The following is an 18,162-nucleotide window of genomic DNA, read 5'->3' on the forward strand; positions in this document are numbered from 1 at the left end:
AATTGCAAAAGATTGAGATATAATTAGAGGTATTTTTTAAAACTAAAAGTAGAAATATTTTTTGATTTAGGTTAACATGATCCTAAAGAATTTACTTTTAGATAGAAAACGATATTTATTATTTGTTGAGACGTGAGAGTTGAGATTGTGCAACATATCCTTAACACTATATAATTACAAATTTACAATCTCTCTTATAATATCAAACGTTGCTAGGGGCTTGCCTCTCTCCTTCACAAAAAAAAAAAAAAATATCAAATGTTGCTATTAAAGGGGAACAAACAGTATATAAGGAGGTTTTTTATTTATTTTATTTATTTATTTATTTATTTTTTGTAAAAAAAAAAAAAAGAGCCGTGGATGATGAAAATCGATTCCAAAATTTCTTAGAACTGGGAGGGGAGCAATGTTCAGCACTACGTTAGCATGGAAGGATCATCAACAGAAACAAAGAGCGATAAAAGGCTTATAGAGGTGACCTTAGCATCAGGCAAAATTATAGAACCACCAATATGGAATCAAAATTTACTCTTTGTGGTGGACAACGACTCAAAGAGGGTAACAACTTGTATTCTAAGCATAGTTTCTTGGTATAACATGCAAGACAAACACACTTTGTCCTACTTGTCGTAAGGTTGTGCATCCTGATGAAATACGCATTCTATCATAACTGCATAGTTGCATAATCAACTAATTGAAATAATCATCACTTTTCTTATTTTTCTTTTGGATAATTTGATTTTAAGAAGCAAACTTTTGACATGATGTTAATTTGAATGGTGATTTAATGGTCAGTCTCATGGTTAAAATTAAAATATTGTATCCCAATTCTAATCAAATTTGTAAGGGTTGTACATTCATAACCTTTTGTACAAGCTAAGACAGATTTTTTCTCGTCCGCACATTAACTCTTAAAATGCATAAAATGATAACACTTAGCTATGAGAGTACGACTGTATGACGTCATAGTCCTTATGCTATGAGGTTAGAACAAATCACTGTTTTCGAGTTTTGCAGCTTACAAATTAAACATTGGTGCAATCCTCCCATTAATTGTCAAGATAAATACAAACGGAGTATTATAGTTCATATGTGATTTCACCACTTTAGTATACTACAATGTAGAAGCCTAAATGTAATGCTCCGAAGTTGCCATCAATACTTGTTGGATTAGGAAACTTGTTATTATTCATTTATTCATTTTTCTGCCTTTAATAATAATGTGTTCTGTCCTGGTAGAACAATAATGTTACAAAGAGATTTCTATTTCTTCATCAAGCCATCTAATGAACTTGGAATTCGAAAATTTATCAGATCATACTCAGTATCACTCATATATATGAAAACACTTACCATTGCAGATGTCAATTATCACACCTTATGCCAAATTGTGTATCTAAATGGCAGTAATCACTAAACTATTAAAGGCTAACACAGCCACAAATCGCCAGCTTACATGCAGAAATCATTGTTTTCATGTATATACATTAAAGTATTCTAGGCTTCTAGCTCGATATTTGTTTGGATGATCTTGATGTTTGCTGCCATAGAAGGGCACCAACAAGATTATTCAGCGCATGAGAAGCCATTGGCACAACTAAGCTTGAAGAAACGATTGTAGCATAGCCATATGCAAACCCTACAAATGTTGCCCTGAAAACAAAAGGTGCATCTAATGCCAATCATTTGACTAAAGCAAGCAACCAAATATGATGCATTATCCATAGACAAGACTGACTGATGTCTGTTGATGAAAAGGGAGGAATAGAATACCAAATAGCAAAGGATGATTTCCGACCACTTCCCAAGTGTAGAACGCCAAACAGAGCTGCAACTGCCAAAGCACTTTTCCAGTTCAGCCCCAGAAGCGGTAGCAGCCCACCCCGGAAAAGTAACTCCTGGACATCCCATCAGTCAGTTAGAAAACTGTTGGGCCGTTGAATGAGGGCAATTTGATGATCAGATGCAAAATTTCATTCAGGTTATAAACTCTATGCTAACCTCACTAATCCCGGGAAGGAAAGCAACAATCAGATAATCATATGCCTCTAGGGATGTCAGGACCTGCATTAACAGAGCACAAAAAAAAAAAAAAAAAAAAAAAAAAAAAAAAAAAAAAGACAAATGATTTGTAAGAGTGGCTAAGGAAAAAATAATTCGGAAATTAGACCTTTTCGCTCCAGGGAAACTGTACTTACCTGTCTATTGGCTCCTTCACTTGATTCGGAAAAATCAGGCCATATCTTCAGTAATGTATACCTTGACAAGGATATCAACACAACCAAACCAATAACCAACTCGAGATGCCATACCTGGAAATCAACTGTAAGAGAAAAGAATATATGTTACTCTCATGCTCTCAAACTGAACAATAGCAGAAACAGTATGAGAAGACAAAGATTAATTTGACAATCCTTTGACTTAATAAAAGTTGGGAATATTGACCCCTAGTAATGACAGATCCACTTTATACAGCACCTTATCATGGAGGTAGTTTGAAACAGGAGGTAGAGCAATAAAAGCAAAGTATATAGTAACTTACAAGTAAGCTTTTCGCAGAGGATATCAATTGACGAGCATTTGAATCAGAAAAAAAAGCACACACACACAAAATAGAACCATAATGAACAACACCATCAATTCTTCTTATTAACATAATTCAAGCACAATGATGAGGTACCAGGATTTTTAAGTACACTTCTTGAGTTACTGGTACTTCGGTATACCTCCAAGAATAAATCAGTGAATCTTATTATCTACAAGACTTGCTAAGAGGTAAGAATAGATCACTATTTATGAGTTTGCCACTTACAAAACCAAGAAAGATCACTTCAAAATTTCAAATTAAACATTGGTTCAGTCCCTCCAATTAAGCCTCAAGATAAATACAAACGGAGTATTATATGTGATTTCATCACTTTGCTATACTAATATGCAGAAGCCCAATTGCAATGCACAGTGTCAATTCTGTAAAAGATGTTAATAGAGAGATATGGAAATGAAACTTGGGAAAAAGCAGTAGCTCATACATGATACTTGGGAGCAGTCAAAGACAGGCAATCCTCTTGAAGATGCAATTTGAGATACCTGCAAGCTTGCCATCAACACTTGTTGGATTAGGAAACTTGTTACACAAAATTTCCTTGGTGATCAAACCACTCTAACATATACTACCTCCGGTTCTTATTTTCTTAAACAAAGAAATATTATTTGTGAGACAAAAGATCCTTTTGCTGCAAATAAAAATCAACGCAGGTAGTAAATGATACCACATAACAACGGTAACTTCTAATTAGAATTTGGATGTATGTAAAATATCGAAGTTAATGCATCAAACAATTATCAAACTGTCTTAGATAAAGAGAATTCTTGGACTAGCTAAAATATGGACCAGGATAGTAATCAAACTAACCTCCCGAATCGCCAAGCCTAGAGCCGCTATCAGCCCAGAAGTCACGGTACAGGCTCGAAGAACAGTGCCCCTTGAAGGAACATCATTAGTAACTAAATTAAGCTCACTTCTCTCATTCACCAAGGCAAAATCATCATTGATGGTATCAATCTTTGAAGGGACACTATCTTTCTCCCCATTATCATCATTGAATGAATTCTTACTACTATCCAATTTCACCTCACTTTGCTGTTCCTTAATTCTCTTCAGTTTCTTGGCTGATTTTCGGCCTGCGAAAGCCACTATCCTACCTCCAAATTCCTACTTCACAGGATCAAAATTGAAGCACATAAGAACTACAAACCCCATCCAAAATCATCATCCCAAAATCAAGATTAAAACTTCTAATTTCATGGTAATAATCTTACAGGGTTTAGCTGGGTGAGGCCAAAAGTGTTTCCATCTGAACAAATAAAGCCCAATATTCAACGATGTAAAATTAAAGCAATAAAATTAACCAAATAGTATCTCAAATTACAAAAATGAAACTAAAACAATAGTGGGTATTCACTAATTTACAAATTTCTGTAAGCAATTAGGTAATTAAGATAGGAAATTGAAGAAATTTGAAGAATATTAATTGAATAGAAGAGTATTACTGATGTGGGTTTTGTTGGATAAGAAGTTAGCTGCAATCCTCCACCTCCAATAATTTGCAGTGAGCAATCCCATTTTATCGTCAGTTCTTCAACAAGCAGCAGCACATACAGTACAGAATTGCCAAATTGAAGAAGCAAACTGACTTTTTTTTTTTCCCTTTGTTTAATCTCCTTGATAAAATGTTTAAAAGATGTCAACTTTTTGCGATTGTTTATTTAACAACTTATCACGATAATTACAAATTATTTTTACTCAAGTAATAAATTACTCCCTCCGTTTTATTTTATATTATGTCTTTATTATACTTGCTAATGGTGTAAATGTCAACATGTTACAATTTAAATAGAATGGATACTTAGAGGGATCAAGATTCAAGAACATGCAATAGTGATTTTGATTCAAAAAGTTAATAGTAATTGCCTTGATCATATTGACGATTAATCAATCTTATTATACTGGCCATCTAATTATTATGCAATATAGCATGAAGTTTTATTTTTATTTATTTATTTATTTTTTTTGAAAACCAGCATGAAGTTAATTTTAAATCCTTTCAGTTTGTTTCAGCTTTTTTTTCTTTTAGGTGTTTAGAGCCACAAGGGTGAAATTCTTTTTCAGTTTTCGCACAAGGTAAAAATATTGGCTATTTTAATTTGACATTAGTGGTAAAGTTGATAAATAAGTCACCCGTAGAGCATTTTTGGCAAATAGGCAACATCCATGGAATTCTTGATCATAGCAGTATGGGGACTATGGGCCTTGATGAAGACATAGAAATTAGAAATCTCTTTGTAACATTATTGTTCTACCAGGACAGAAAACATTATTATTAAAAAAGTGAAAATGAATAAATGAATAATATATTACTATTAACATCAACAAAATTAATTTAGTAGATAACACTATATGTCTATATCTATAATCTAATACAATTCTAAAGTATCAATAGTATTGCTGTTGCGTGTGGCCTAGAAATCTATCCCTACAGCCAAACTTCATTACAAAATGGTTCCCAGTAACCATATGTGCAAAAAGAGCCAATATGCAATAAACCCAAGACGAGCTCGTGGCCGACTCATTAACAATCGACCACCAGATACCCTGCATGAATTGGAAATGAAGAATTAGTACCGGGGTAACAAATGAGATATGACTCTAAACGATTATCAAGTTACTTAAGATGGGAGGCTTTGGCTACTTATCATATTGGTTGACAAAATGAAGGCATAACATTAGCTTCCCTAGGCCGGTTTGATAAAAAACGTATCCATCTAAAACATGGATGAGAAGCCTTGATAGTTGCTGGAATATATCCGGCTTTGAAATGCAATCTTATGTTTCACAAAATTGTCTGGTACATTCTACTCATGAAGTAGAAACACAGTTTGTTTCAATACAGAATCAGAGTACGTCATTTCTTCATTTGCTACTACTACGTTTAGTAAATCTATTCCCTAAACTCCATCTTAAGCCCGTGTTGTGCACTTTTGAAAGTTTGGTACATATGTTTCACTCACCAGTTCATTTCATTTCATTCCCTTGTCCTATAACTTATAAAATTGAACACGTATGTACTGAACATTGACACGTCACATATAATAAGATTCAAGATGAGATAAAAGCTTACCAGATTCCATCAATCCGATCAGCTAATATCTTTCCTTGTATTGGAACAAGACCTGATGTGTTAAGAGACTTGAAGACATGACCTGAAAAAAAAGATGTGAAATTTAAGCATCCCAAAAATTGTAAGAAAACTGTAAACCAGAAAGTTCTCAGCCCATTATTATACTGACCTTTATCCTCAACTGGTTCATTATCCAACAGTCGACTTGATTCTGAATCAATATTTACAGCAATATGATCACTTGACCCCTTCCGCAATGTTCTTACATGAGTAGAGGATGGGACAGGAGAAATTGTAGCTTTTGATATGGAACCCTGAAAAAAAAATAAAAAATAAAAAAAAAGGAACTCCTACAGTCATACACCAGTCGGTGGCCGGCACATATACAACAATAGTTAAACATGCCAAACTTCTATGCAGCAATATCACAGTTACACTAGCACACTCTCCAGAAACGAACAATGATATATACACCAAAACACATGAAATCTGATAGAGTAACAAAGACAGAAACTTAGAATCAGACTTTAAGACTTTTATATGAAAACTATTGGAGGATACCCAACTAAATTTCGAAATTTAGAATAACTAACCAAGAAATACATGTAATGCCTTAATAGTCAAAAGCTATATAAGCAACCCCAGTGCACAAAGCTATCCAAAACCTTCTAACTCATGACACATTAATAATTTATGTAACCAAAAAGACATAAGATACAGAATGTTAAGTAGGTAATTACCACATCTTCAATTTCAGAAATCTCAGATGCTGAGGGTTGTGAAGTTGCTTCAAAAAGGCTCCTTTCCTGGATTGTATCAGGGGGAACTACCCTAGATTGAAGTAGATCTTCAAGTTCTTTCACCTTCAATAACAATTCATCCACAGCTTTTTGACTTCCATACAACTTTGAATCAAGTTCATGGACTTCAGATTTAGAATTTTCAGACTCCGTAATTATAGCCACTACCATCTTTTCTAACAATTGTAAGAGATCCCTTGTAGGGATTGTCCCCTGGTCCCCAATTGCATTGCCTCTGATTTTATGGATGATCCTCTGCAAACCTGATTCAAGATCAACTAACTGACCCTTGACCTCAGCCAACTCTAGCTCATCACTGTCCTTCCAGATCTCTGAGCCAAGTTCATGGTCTTTAGCTTTCAATTTTTCACATTCCAAAGTTAACGCCATTACCATCTTCTCCAGAACTTGTATAAGATCACTTGTAGCAAGAGGCTTCAAGTTATCAATTTCATCACCTCCCAAATTCTTGATAATTCTTTGCACACCTGCCTCCAGATCAAGTAATTGCTCTTTAAGCTTTGCTAATTCTTGCTCAGAATTGATGCTCTTTTTAACCTCTAATTCAAGTTCATGAACCTTGGTTTTCAAATTTTCAGAATTGGAGATTGTCGTCACTACCTGCTCTTCTATTACCTGTAAAATATCATCTGTAGAAAGAGGGTCCCCAATTATATCTCTGGTGGCAAACTTCTGAATAATTCTGTCAAGCCCAGATTCCATGTTTATAACTTTGCTCCTAACAATCGCCAATTCTTGCTCATGGCCAATGCTTTCTTGAATTCTTTCCTTCAGATGTTCTATTTCATGAAGTTGATCTGTAAGGGCAGTCTGCAGTTCCTCTTTTTCATGGGAAAGCAATTCAATTTGATGTTGCAACTCAGGAAAGGTATCAACTACATACAGCAGCTTCTTTATTTGGGATGAATCCTGAGGCTCCAAGTCCCCACCCTGAGAATCTTCCATTAATACATCTATCCCATTTGTTCTACTCACAAGATTCTCCACATGAGATGCCCAATAAAGTGCCTCTCCTGCCTCTGAAATCGAAGACATAAATAATGAAGTAAGATACTAATTATGCAAAAGCTCACAATATTACAAGTCCTCCAAATATTAGGTGGACAAATTTTGAGGGAAGAGACGAGTATATATACAAGAATATGCTCACCTTTCTCTTTCATTAGCAAACTGCTCTGCAATGATGATATCTCAACATCTTTCTCCCTCAAGCTAGCCTCAAGTTCTTGATTATTTTCCATCTTAATCTTTAGCTCGTTGCATGTATTTTGTAGTTCAGCTAAATTAGTCTCCAATTCACGGACCTTCGTATTGGATAGATCCCGTTCCTCCAGACTCTTGTCAGCAACTATTTTCAATTCATTCAAACTATCCTGCAATTCCTCGACTTTTGACGAAAATTCGTTCCTTGAATTCTCCAACTGCTTGCACACACCACAAGCTTTTCTGGTAGCAAATAACAGCATCTCAGTAGCTTTCACGTGCTTGTTTTCACTAAACTTTGGCTCGTTTTCTACATGATCACAAGATGTAGTTATTTCTGCCATTTGTTTGTCAACTTCAGATTGCAACACTTGTGTAGCTTCAGTACAAGCAGACAGCAAAAGTGAAACATCATCTTCCAGAGGGACCACTTTATTTTCTAGAGCTTGATAATCTGTTTCCATACTTTTCACCTTCTGGTCCAGGAATTGTAGCTCCTCAGCCATAGATGTTATCAGTTTGCTTGTAGACTGTAATTCTCGCACAATAGAAGTATCACATTCACTCAAAAAGGAAGAAAAACCATCAACTTTCTCAGAGAAGGTCCTTTTTCTCATATGAAAGCTTTCCGCTATCTTCTGAACATATAAGGAAATATCACTACCCTCTACTGCATCTGCATGACCGCTAACACTATTCAAACTGACAATTTCATCAAGGCTGACTGAAAACAACTTTGACAGGCAAGAGGGTTCCTGATAAAACAGACAAGTGAAAAACTAACAATAAGCTTCCTTAAGAAACACCAATGGAAGATCAGCTAAAACCTGGAAACTTGCAATCAAGAAACTTAAAATATGATATGAAGCTTGAAAATGTGAAGGAATTTACTTCAATGTTTTTGGAATCAACCTTTAGCTTCACAACAGGATTCAAAAGGTTGAGAGGGGGAGGAGGTTCCTTAAAACATGGTCAATTAACACATATGTGACAATGTGTCCAAACTCCAAACGATAATGGTAACCAGCGAGGAGGGTATAAAGGATGGTAAAAAAATCCAAAGTTAAGGGGAGAGAGAGAGAGAGAGAGAGAGAGAGATAATGAGAAGAGAATATCTGGTATGACGCAGGTGAATGCAAATGCAAATTAAAGATTAACAATTATAAGCATATGATTGCATGTTACCTCAGAGACGGGATAATTTTCTGGACTCAACTTAGCACATTGACCCCTGATGATATTGAAGAAGTTTTCCATCTCTTTGAGGCTTTCAAATTTTGACTCGCAAAATATTCTCAGAGAAGAGAGTAAAGTCTCATCTTCCCCAAGCAGTTCAAGTCCTTTAAGGTGATCAAAAAGCTCCAAGGACCTGCTTTCCAAGCTACCATGAGTTCCAGCCAACTCCTCTAAACAGGTATTAAGTTTGGAACTTAATGTTGATATTTCCTGTTCAGCAGCTTTCTTTTCACTATCCAGTTCAGCAAAATCATTTTCCGCCTTTGAAAGTGCATCTTCAAGAGATTTTACTCTCGAGTGTGCCTCTTGCAGCTTGCTATCCCAGATGTCAGCTTCTTCTTTCAACTCCTTCAAGTCTTTCTCCAAGTTAGTTCTAATTACCTGTGCAGCATTGTTTTCATCAGTTAACACAGAAATTCTGCTCTCTAAATGAGATACTGTATCTTCAAGAGTTTTCACAGTTGTGGTAGCATTTGACAATTTGCTGGTTAGATCAATAATTTCAGATCTTGCTTTATCTAATTCTTCCTCTGCAAGAAATCTACTAGATTCAGCTTCTTCCTTCTCCTTGCCAAGCTTGGAGAGATTGGTTTCTGCGACTGCAAGAGAATTTTCCAGCGCTACTTTAGCTGCACCGGCTTCAGCAAACAACTGTGCCTCTAGTATCGCTTTATCCAGTTGCTCTTGAGCAGAAGCCCGGCCAACTTCGAGCTCTGTCTTCTCTTGAGCAAGTTGAGAAAATTTCTCTTCTGCAACTGCCAGTGCATCTTCAAGCGGCTTGATAGCTGACTGAGCTTCTGAGACATTGGTAGTCAAAGTTTCAATTTCAAGCAATGCATTTTCCAACTGTTGCTGAGCCTGTTCTTTGATAATTTCACACTCGCTTAAGTACCCAGCAAGCCATCTCAATTTTTCAACAGGCTCTTCAAAACTTGAATCTGCAGGTAGTGTAATGCTACTAATTGACTCTGTCAGAGAATTTAACAACTTGTTGCTCATTGAGAGATCCCTTTCTAGTAGATTTCGTTGATCATTTAGAGCAAGAAGATCTTCCTCCAGCTTTGCAATGCCCTGAACCTGTTCAGATAGCCTACTAGTCTCATCTTCATAATTACTGATTGCCAGAACTTTCTGCTCTAGTTCAAGCTTTAACTTCTCGATTTCTGAACTCTTCTCGTCAATAAGTTGCTTCAGGCCTTCTCGTTCTTGAACCAGTCCCTTTCCCTTTTTCACCGCCATTGATAATTTTTCCCGTATTAAAGACGATTTTTCCTCAGTCCGTTCAAGATCCTTCTGCAGCTTGTCATTATGTTCCTGAAGAGTGGCTATTTCTTCAGAAGCCTTTGTTGAATCAACTAACAACTTATCCATCGCTGCTTTCATCTTTTGGGTCTCATCTTCCAACAAATTCTCGTGGAGAGCCAAGTCTTGATCCTTAACATACAAGAGCTTCTGCAAGGTTTGATAAAAATCATCTTTGACTTCTGATGATTCATGAGTTGAACTGCTCCGTTCTTTTATTGATGCAAGGCATTTTTCTACAAGCACGCCTGCCTCTGAAAGTTGGCTTTCATCTGCTGTGACTTCAGAAGCCTCCAGCAAAATCCTCAACATGTCTTCCTTCTCCGATACAGCTTGATGCTCTCTTTGAAGGACTGCTTCAAATCTGTGACTCATATCGTCCAACTCCATTGTGACATAATCCTTCTCCACTAGGACAGTTGAAAGTGAAGCAACTAAATGGTCCATCTCATTGGAAGCCATGTCCCTTATTCTAGAATTCTCCATAAGTGATTCTCTTGTTCTTGTAATCTCATCCTGTAGCTTTCCTATTTCAGTATTTGCCTGATCAAATGATTTGGCAAGCCAGTTAAGTCGAGATTCAAGGTCTGAAAAAGAAATATTTTCTGGGAGATCAATTGACAACAAGGCATCAGCCAGTTGATGGAACTTCATGGAATCATCCTTCAACGCATTCCTCTCTTCCACAAGCCATCTGATTCTTTCAGTAACATCCTTTGAAGTTGACACCTCTGGAATACCACTCTGAAGTATAATATCTTCCAACTTTTCAAGCATTAGATCTTTCTGCACTAGCATATCTTGCAATGATGCACCTGACATTTGGCTTTTCACCAACTCCTCCTTAATCAACTCAGCAGCTTCTAGCGCACTGGACTTCTCCTGCAATTCAACAAGACACTTCTCCAGTTCACTTGTTTTATCAGCTATAGTTTGTTTCAGTGAGTCCCTCTGCTGAACCAATGCCTTCCCCTTAGTCACAGCCATGGAAAGCTTTTCTTTGGTATTAGAATACCTGTGTTTTTCCTGTTCGAGTTCAGCTTTCAATTTCTCAAGTTCTGCATTTGCTGAGTCTGCAATTGCCCTATGCATGCCAAGTTGCTCCATCAGCTTACTGTTTTCGCTTTCCATATGGCTCATCTTCTCAACAAATTCTGTTTCCTTATTTCTGAACCCCAGCAATTCTTCATTTGCTGCAGCATATATCACCCCAAAATCAGCCTGCTCTGCAAGTTCAGGCCTCAACTGCGCTAAACACTGCCTTAGCTGATCACCTTGATAAAGGAACCAGTTATAGTTTTCCATCAAAGAAAACACACTTTTCTCAACGTGAGCTATTTTCCCTACAAGAGAGTTATCCAGTAATTCTCCTACATACACAACAGATGCGAAAGAACTCAGCATCCTGTTTGTAGCATCCTCCATGTACTGATCCTTCTGAAATTGAACCTCAGCTGACTCATTTTGAACCGAATTCATATAAGAATTGACAACTTCACGTGACACTGAAGCTTCTGTGGATTTTGTATTCAAATCCTGAAACTCTTCTACAACATTCCTAACAAACATGGAGCATTCATGTATCAATTCATGCAGTGGTGTTTGTTCTTCATCTGCATGAAACCGGTCAAGAGACCCAGATTGTTTTTCATTAAGCAACAATTGCTTATTGATTAAATCCCTCATCTGATCTCGAAGATTGGCAATCCCTTTTGCAGCCATCTCCATCTCATCCTGCATTACCGAACAAAAAAATAATATCACTATACCATCTAAATTTACAAAAGTTTACAAGGGAAAGGTCTGTGAGAACAAGTGAAAACCTTGTGTTCCCTCACAATGCTTTCTTTCTCATTCACAGTCTTATCTAGCATGGCTCGCAGCCTCTCCATTTCATCCACCATGTAATCATTCTGCATCTCATTGTCCAACCCGCTAAATTGAGCCCGGGGCTCATGACTTCTGTCTTCTTCCCACTCTGGGCTCTCTTGAGTCATCGACTCTCTACCATCAGCTCCCAAATCCTCAGGGGCATCAAGAAACATATCTTCCCTCCCAGCATCCTCAGACACCACCACACCATCAGAATCTCCACCACTTCCATTATTATCCGCATTCACAATCACCCCGTCATCATTACTGTTATTACTATCATAATTGGCTTCCCTTGAGCTCATTTCCTGCATTAATACAACACAAGACTAACTTAATCCATTGACATCAACAATTTTATTGAAATAGCAATCACCTACACAACCAAATATAGCAATAAATAAAGCCATAAAAGTTCACCCTTTATTCAATATACATCAATGCCTCTAGAGAAGGTCTTTCCCTTTGTGATAATAGAGACATTTCCAATCAATTCTTAATACATTACACAATAGTTGTCTATTATAATACACTCAGTATAAACCAAGTTGTCGAGATGATACAGATCAACCCCTTCTCGCGCCAAAGATCTTACCCTTTCAAAAGTAACTTTCTTTCCATCTCTTTTCCATTTCCATTTCCATTCAAATTCCAATTAACTGTTTTTTTTTTTCTTTCTAATTCCATTCAATTATTCACCTACATAAAACCCTACTATCTAAAACTCAAAAAAAAAAAAAAAAAAAAAAAAAAATCTAATTCCATTCAATTATTCACCTACATTAAACCCTACTATCTAAAACTCATCATCAGCTTATTCAATTTTTCATTTCGGATTCGAACATGAATACCATGAACAACACAAGTTTCAAATACTCTTCCAAAGTAATTATTATTTCTATAATAGCTCTGTAACAACAATCTAACAAATGAACAAATTAAAACCCAAAAAATAATCAGCAATCAAACAAATAAAATGACAATATAACTAAAATTAGTAACCAAATTAAAAGCATTAATGCTAATAATCAATACCTGATTATTAGTTGACTCAGAATTAACACCGACATCTTCTTCATCATCATCATTAATTCCTGCTACTGCTGATGATGTTTCTGGGTTGTTCTCAGAATCATAATTTCCCGACATTCTTAATCACATTCAATCAAATTAATCTACAAACAAAACTCAGAATTCAATCCCCCAAAAAAATTGAGAATTTGAAAAAAAAAAAAAATACCAATAAATCTGGGAAGAAACGACGTCGTAATGAAGAAGAAATAGTGTTTGTTAGTTGACTCTATGTAGAATTGTAGATCCAATTGAATGAAATCGTAGAAGTGAGGTGAAGTTGGAGAGAGAAAGAGAGACAAAGGAAAAAGATGATTGATACGACGTCGTTCTTTTCAGTCGATGCAATACAAATTACAAACCTTAATTAATTTTTATTTTTAAATATTTTGTGAATACCGATGTTTTTTTTTTTTTAAATGATTTTGTATTTTATGGGATTTAGGGAAAATATAATGAAATAATGATGAAAGGAAAGTGAATAATATAAAAGGAACAAGCAAAATGAAGGTGTTACGTTGTTGGGACGAATGTAAAAGGAACAAGCAAGGCAAAGGCGTTACACGATGAGTTTGGGGATGTGTGTGATGCGTCGACTGTTTATGGTGTTGGACTAAGTACCAACTCATCTCAAATCTAATATTTGTCAAACTACTCTATTCCAAGTTGTACAAAGACAAAAACATCGTGCGATTATCTTTTGTGGTGCTTTTTGGTGCGCTATGTGGTGTGTCGGTAATAAGCTCGGTGAAAAAACTATCGGATTAGATCAGACTAATGTGTGATATGAAATGACATGACATGTCACGGTAACGTACTTGTTGGACATGTATTTTTTTATTTAAAGAAAAACAATGTTGACAAGTTATAAATGAAGTGGCATTTTTGGGGAAGTGTATGGACTCATACCTCGTTTTGTTATATTAGTTGAGAGGATTTTCGAAAACATACACTCGAAGGATTGATTGATTTTCTTGGCTTATAAATGGGTAGAGTCGTAAGATTTAGAGAAGATTTTGCGTGAGACCGGACTCATTGTGAGTCCAATATGTTTGATAATAATAATCTAATACCAAACAATAATAATCTAATACCAAACAATAATAATTTAATACCTAACAATAATAATCTAATACCAGCAAATAATAATAATCTAATACCTGACATTAATATTTTTAGGGCTTATTTCCCTACACTCTCCTCTGATTTTCTCTCTCTTCAACCTTCTCCTCAATAAACGCATCTCCTCTTTCTCTCTCCTCAAGATGAAGGTGTTGCGTCAATGGCGGAATTTTCGATGGCCAAAGAATCACTCACCATGCTTATGTCAATGGCGGCACCTTCATCATCATCATTTAGGTCATCTTCTTCGCAGCACATTCGTCATCATCATCTAGATCGCCTTCTTCGATCCTACTTCTATATGCTTCAATCTTCCTATGTCAATGGTGGCACCTTCATCATCATCATCATTTGAATCATTTTTTTCGCAGCATCTTCATCATCATCATCTGGATCTTCTTCTTTGATTCTGCTTCTGTATGCTTCGATCTTTCTATACTTCGATTTTCGATGAGTCACGGTGATCGTATTTGGGCGACGAACTCACTGGGAGTCCGTCTCACCCAAATTTTTTCGTAAGACTTATAATAGTTACTTCCCTTGATTTGAGCTAATTACATATTAAAAATATATTACAAACAGGTAAAATTTGATTAAAAAAAATGTGACCTTAACTCTGTTTATAACTAAGTGACAAGATGTAGCTCATGTTAAGATAGATGTAATGAAGTAGCAAATGTTGTTTCTCAGTTTATGAAACTTATTTCCTTTAAAGAGCATATATGTCATATAGTCTCCAAACTTGGCAATCTGGAATTCAATGAAATTATTCTTTATGGAGTATATATTTATTTAAATAACCTTGAAATTGAAACTATTTTTTAAGTGTGTATATATAGTTTTGCATGAATAGATACTTTTCGAAATGAAAAGTTAATTTTATTTAATGTTATAAAGCTTGTACCCTAAATTTCCAACCAGAATTTCATTTAATAATTTTTTTTAGCTATTATTGTTTGACTTACCCAACTTTAAAATCTATGAGTAGTAATAAATAGAGACTGCTAGCATGTACATGGATTTTCCAAATAGTTTTTTGAAATAGTTCTTGGAAGAATCAAGAGAATCAATTATAGCCTAATTTTATAATGAGGTTCTTGATTCCATTTTAGTAGAGATTCACTTAAAAAAGGTTCTTGTGTAAGGCATATTAAAATTATGGTTATGTATCTACGTGTTTTTGGCATGTGGATTAAAATTTTGGAGTAATTATTAGGGAATTCAACATTGTAAGGGTTTTTTAGGGTAAATATCTTGAGTTGTGTAACTTGGAGTAAGTATAGCCCACTACCTGGTATGGATAGTTGGAGTCCATACTACAATAAAAAAAATAAAAAAAAAATAGAAAAAATAAAAATAAAAAATATATGTAAAATTTTAAAAGCTAAAATAAAATGGAAAAGGAAAAAGGATTAAGGGGGGTAAAAAAACAGGAAGAGCTAAAAACACTAACTACTCACGCAAAAAAAGCTCTGGTGGTCGGAAAATCAGTCCCACAATCAGAGTTTCAGTACTCTTCATCCTCAAGGAGCGGTGCTCGATCTACCAAAGATGCGAATTTTGTGGCTGATTCAAATGAAAGAAGTTATTCGAAGTTTGATTGATGAAAGATGGTAGTCGAAGGACGGCGAACGATGTTCAAGGTCTTCCAACATAGACGAGTTCTCTGCCGGATCCCAACTTACGACTTCAGCCATGAAAAATGGTGAGTTCTATGCTTGGAATTTTCAGAGTTCGAAAGATTTTAGGTATGAGGGTGTTGAAGTTGACGACGTTAATTGTTTATCGGTGCTCAGTTATTATTGACTTGTATACTGTTATTCTTGATTTGTATATTGTTATCTTTTATTTGTATACAGTTATTAGTAAATTGCATACTATTATCCAATAAATTATTTTTGGTGAATTTTAAGTCTTTGTCGGTGCTCAGCTATTATTGACTAGTATACTGTTATTATTGATTTTGTGTACTTTTATGGTTGATTTTTATACTGTTATTATAGAGTTAATATTGTTATTGTAAAATTGTATTTTAGTATTAAAAATCCGATAGTGGTGGTGGACTAGTGGTAAGGACGGTGTGGTAATTCCACCGACACAATGTACTTGACGAAGAAGAAGACGAAGACGAAAACGAAGATGATGAAAGTGTATTTTGAGAAGTTTTCCGGCGAAAACTCCGGTGGAAAAAAGATGGAAAGAGGAGAGAAACTATATTTTTACAGCATAGTAATTTCTGGTGACTTACTATGAAAACATTGCATAAAATTACATATTTGCCTCCCGTATGGACCCAATGAGTCCATACCTGATAGTGGTCTATCACTACCCCCTTACTTGTAGGCATAAAATAATAGAGAGAATGAAGAACCATTTAGCAAATCATATACCAATAAATAGACTTTATATAAGAGCATCCAAGATCCAACCACAGAAGGAAAAAAAATAAAAAATCTAGGCATTACTACTTACTCATCATCCATTTCTAGCTCATTGGCCTTATTTAAGTCAACTTATGTCTTGTTCTTTTGAGCTAAGGAAAACATAATAGGTGTCGAGAGAGCAACGCAGAATAGATTTAAGTACTACGTAAACTAGAATGATTATTATTATTATTATTATTATTATTATTATTATTATTATTATTATTATTATTATTATTATTATTATTATTATTATTATTATAACAAAAACCTACAAAGTCAATTGATTTACAAGAAATTAGTGGGGAGTCGAGATACAATCTGGGCCCCCACCCCTCTAGCTATAGCGAACCCGATCCTGTTGAATATATGAGCAGCTGCACGAGCACCAATATCCTGAGTCCTAGCAAACGCCTGAATCCGCTTCAGCAACGCAACAGCATCCTTCTCTAATTCCCCCAATGAAGAAAAGGAGAAAGGAAGAAAACCATAGCCAATTGCCCTGCAACACGCCCCATACTTGTCCCGCTTCCGCTGAGCTGCAGCCGACACAACACGACCAGGAACAAAGTCAGACAACCCAGATTGAGTCAAAGGAGAAGACCCCGTCAAGTCAACACATACATCAAGACCTCTTTCCCAGGAATAAAGCAACACATCTTCCGGTCGAAGGGCCCCGTCATTCCCTCCAGTCAACCCAACGTTAACCTCCTTCCTTGCAGAAATCCCAGAGCGGAAACAAATATCAACAAGGGTATCACGAACAACGTTGTGCCGATATTTAATACCTACCATCCCAGCACAAGACACCGCATGATCCCCATAAATATCCCCATCAAAAACCCTAGAGCAAGCAGAACACGGAGCCGAAACGGAGAACAAGGGAACACCCAACCGGTAGCAAAGAACACAACGGTAAGTCTTACCATTCATAGTCTGACCCAAACCTGATATCGGGACCGCTCGCAACCAGGCAGATGTGTGATCCCCCTGATGGGACATCCATAAGGCGACCTGACGCGGAGATAAGGAGAAAGTGGATTCTACAGATGCAGTGACCTTCGCGAAATATATATCTGCCAAATTTTTTCATGAGGTTAGGGGCAGCGATCTCACTAGGGTTACGCAAAAGGTCAGTATCCACAGTCCTATTAAAAAGACTAAGAGCGCCATCGAAGGCCGGACCTGGACCATCAATACCAGAATTGCGAAGAAGCGAAGTCTGAAGACCAGAAGACTGCAAACGCGACGCAAGGAAAGCATAGTGATGAACATCGCCCGCTGAATAGACACCCAATCCACCATAAGAAAAAGGTAAGGTGGCAAGTCGCCATTGCAAATCACCAAAACCTGGCCCCGAAGCAGTTACAATGCGCTCCAAAGAACCTCGAAGGGCCACATCAAAAGAAACCTGGGCCGCTTCAAAAAGACGAG

General features: G+C 36.2%; 2 protein-coding genes across 5 annotated transcripts; both read right to left on the bottom strand.

The window, feature by feature from the left end:
• Nucleotides 1-1,306: 1,306 nt before the first annotated feature.
• Nucleotides 1,307-4,262, bottom strand: LOC110710165. 2 transcript variants are annotated; one of them, XM_021888430.1, is made up of 8 exons: nucleotides 4,051-4,256; nucleotides 3,820-3,854; nucleotides 3,413-3,712; nucleotides 3,030-3,087; nucleotides 2,199-2,323; nucleotides 2,002-2,064; nucleotides 1,774-1,898; nucleotides 1,307-1,653 (listed from the first exon to the last, which is right to left on the bottom strand). In XM_021888430.1, exons 1-8 carry the CDS (start codon nucleotides 4,121-4,123, stop codon nucleotides 1,506-1,508), a joined length of 927 nt encoding a protein of 308 aa, XP_021744122.1. In that variant the 5' UTR covers nucleotides 4,124-4,256; the 3' UTR covers nucleotides 1,307-1,505. The 2 variants fall into 2 exon arrangements, with proteins under 2 accessions (XP_021744122.1, XP_021744130.1); XM_021888438.1 differs by having other exon boundaries at nucleotides 1,534-1,672; nucleotides 4,051-4,262.
• A 633-nt stretch (nucleotides 4,263-4,895) lies between these two features.
• Nucleotides 4,896-14,869, bottom strand: LOC110710144 (centromere-associated protein E-like). 3 transcript variants are annotated; one of them, XM_021888411.1, is made up of 9 exons: nucleotides 14,344-14,869; nucleotides 13,148-13,287; nucleotides 12,064-12,420; nucleotides 8,888-11,974; nucleotides 7,650-8,457; nucleotides 6,419-7,518; nucleotides 5,848-5,992; nucleotides 5,679-5,760; nucleotides 4,896-5,152 (listed from the first exon to the last, which is right to left on the bottom strand). In XM_021888411.1, the coding sequence occupies exons 2-9, from the start codon at nucleotides 13,259-13,261 to the stop codon at nucleotides 5,050-5,052; spliced, it is 5,796 nt and encodes a 1,931-aa protein (XP_021744103.1). In that variant the 5' UTR covers nucleotides 13,262-13,287; nucleotides 14,344-14,869; the 3' UTR covers nucleotides 4,896-5,049. The 3 variants fall into 3 exon arrangements, with proteins under 3 accessions (XP_021744103.1, XP_021744111.1, XP_021744095.1); XM_021888419.1 differs by lacking the exon at nucleotides 14,344-14,869 and adding an exon at nucleotides 13,353-13,838; XM_021888403.1 differs by lacking the exon at nucleotides 14,344-14,869 and having other exon boundaries at nucleotides 13,148-13,838.
• Nucleotides 14,870-18,162: the final 3,293 nt, after the last annotated feature.

Source organism: Chenopodium quinoa, unplaced genomic scaffold, assembly GCF_001683475.1.
Source record: "Chenopodium quinoa cultivar QQ74 unplaced genomic scaffold, ASM168347v1, whole genome shotgun sequence".
NCBI lineage: Eukaryota > Viridiplantae > Streptophyta > Magnoliopsida > Caryophyllales > Amaranthaceae > Chenopodium > Chenopodium quinoa.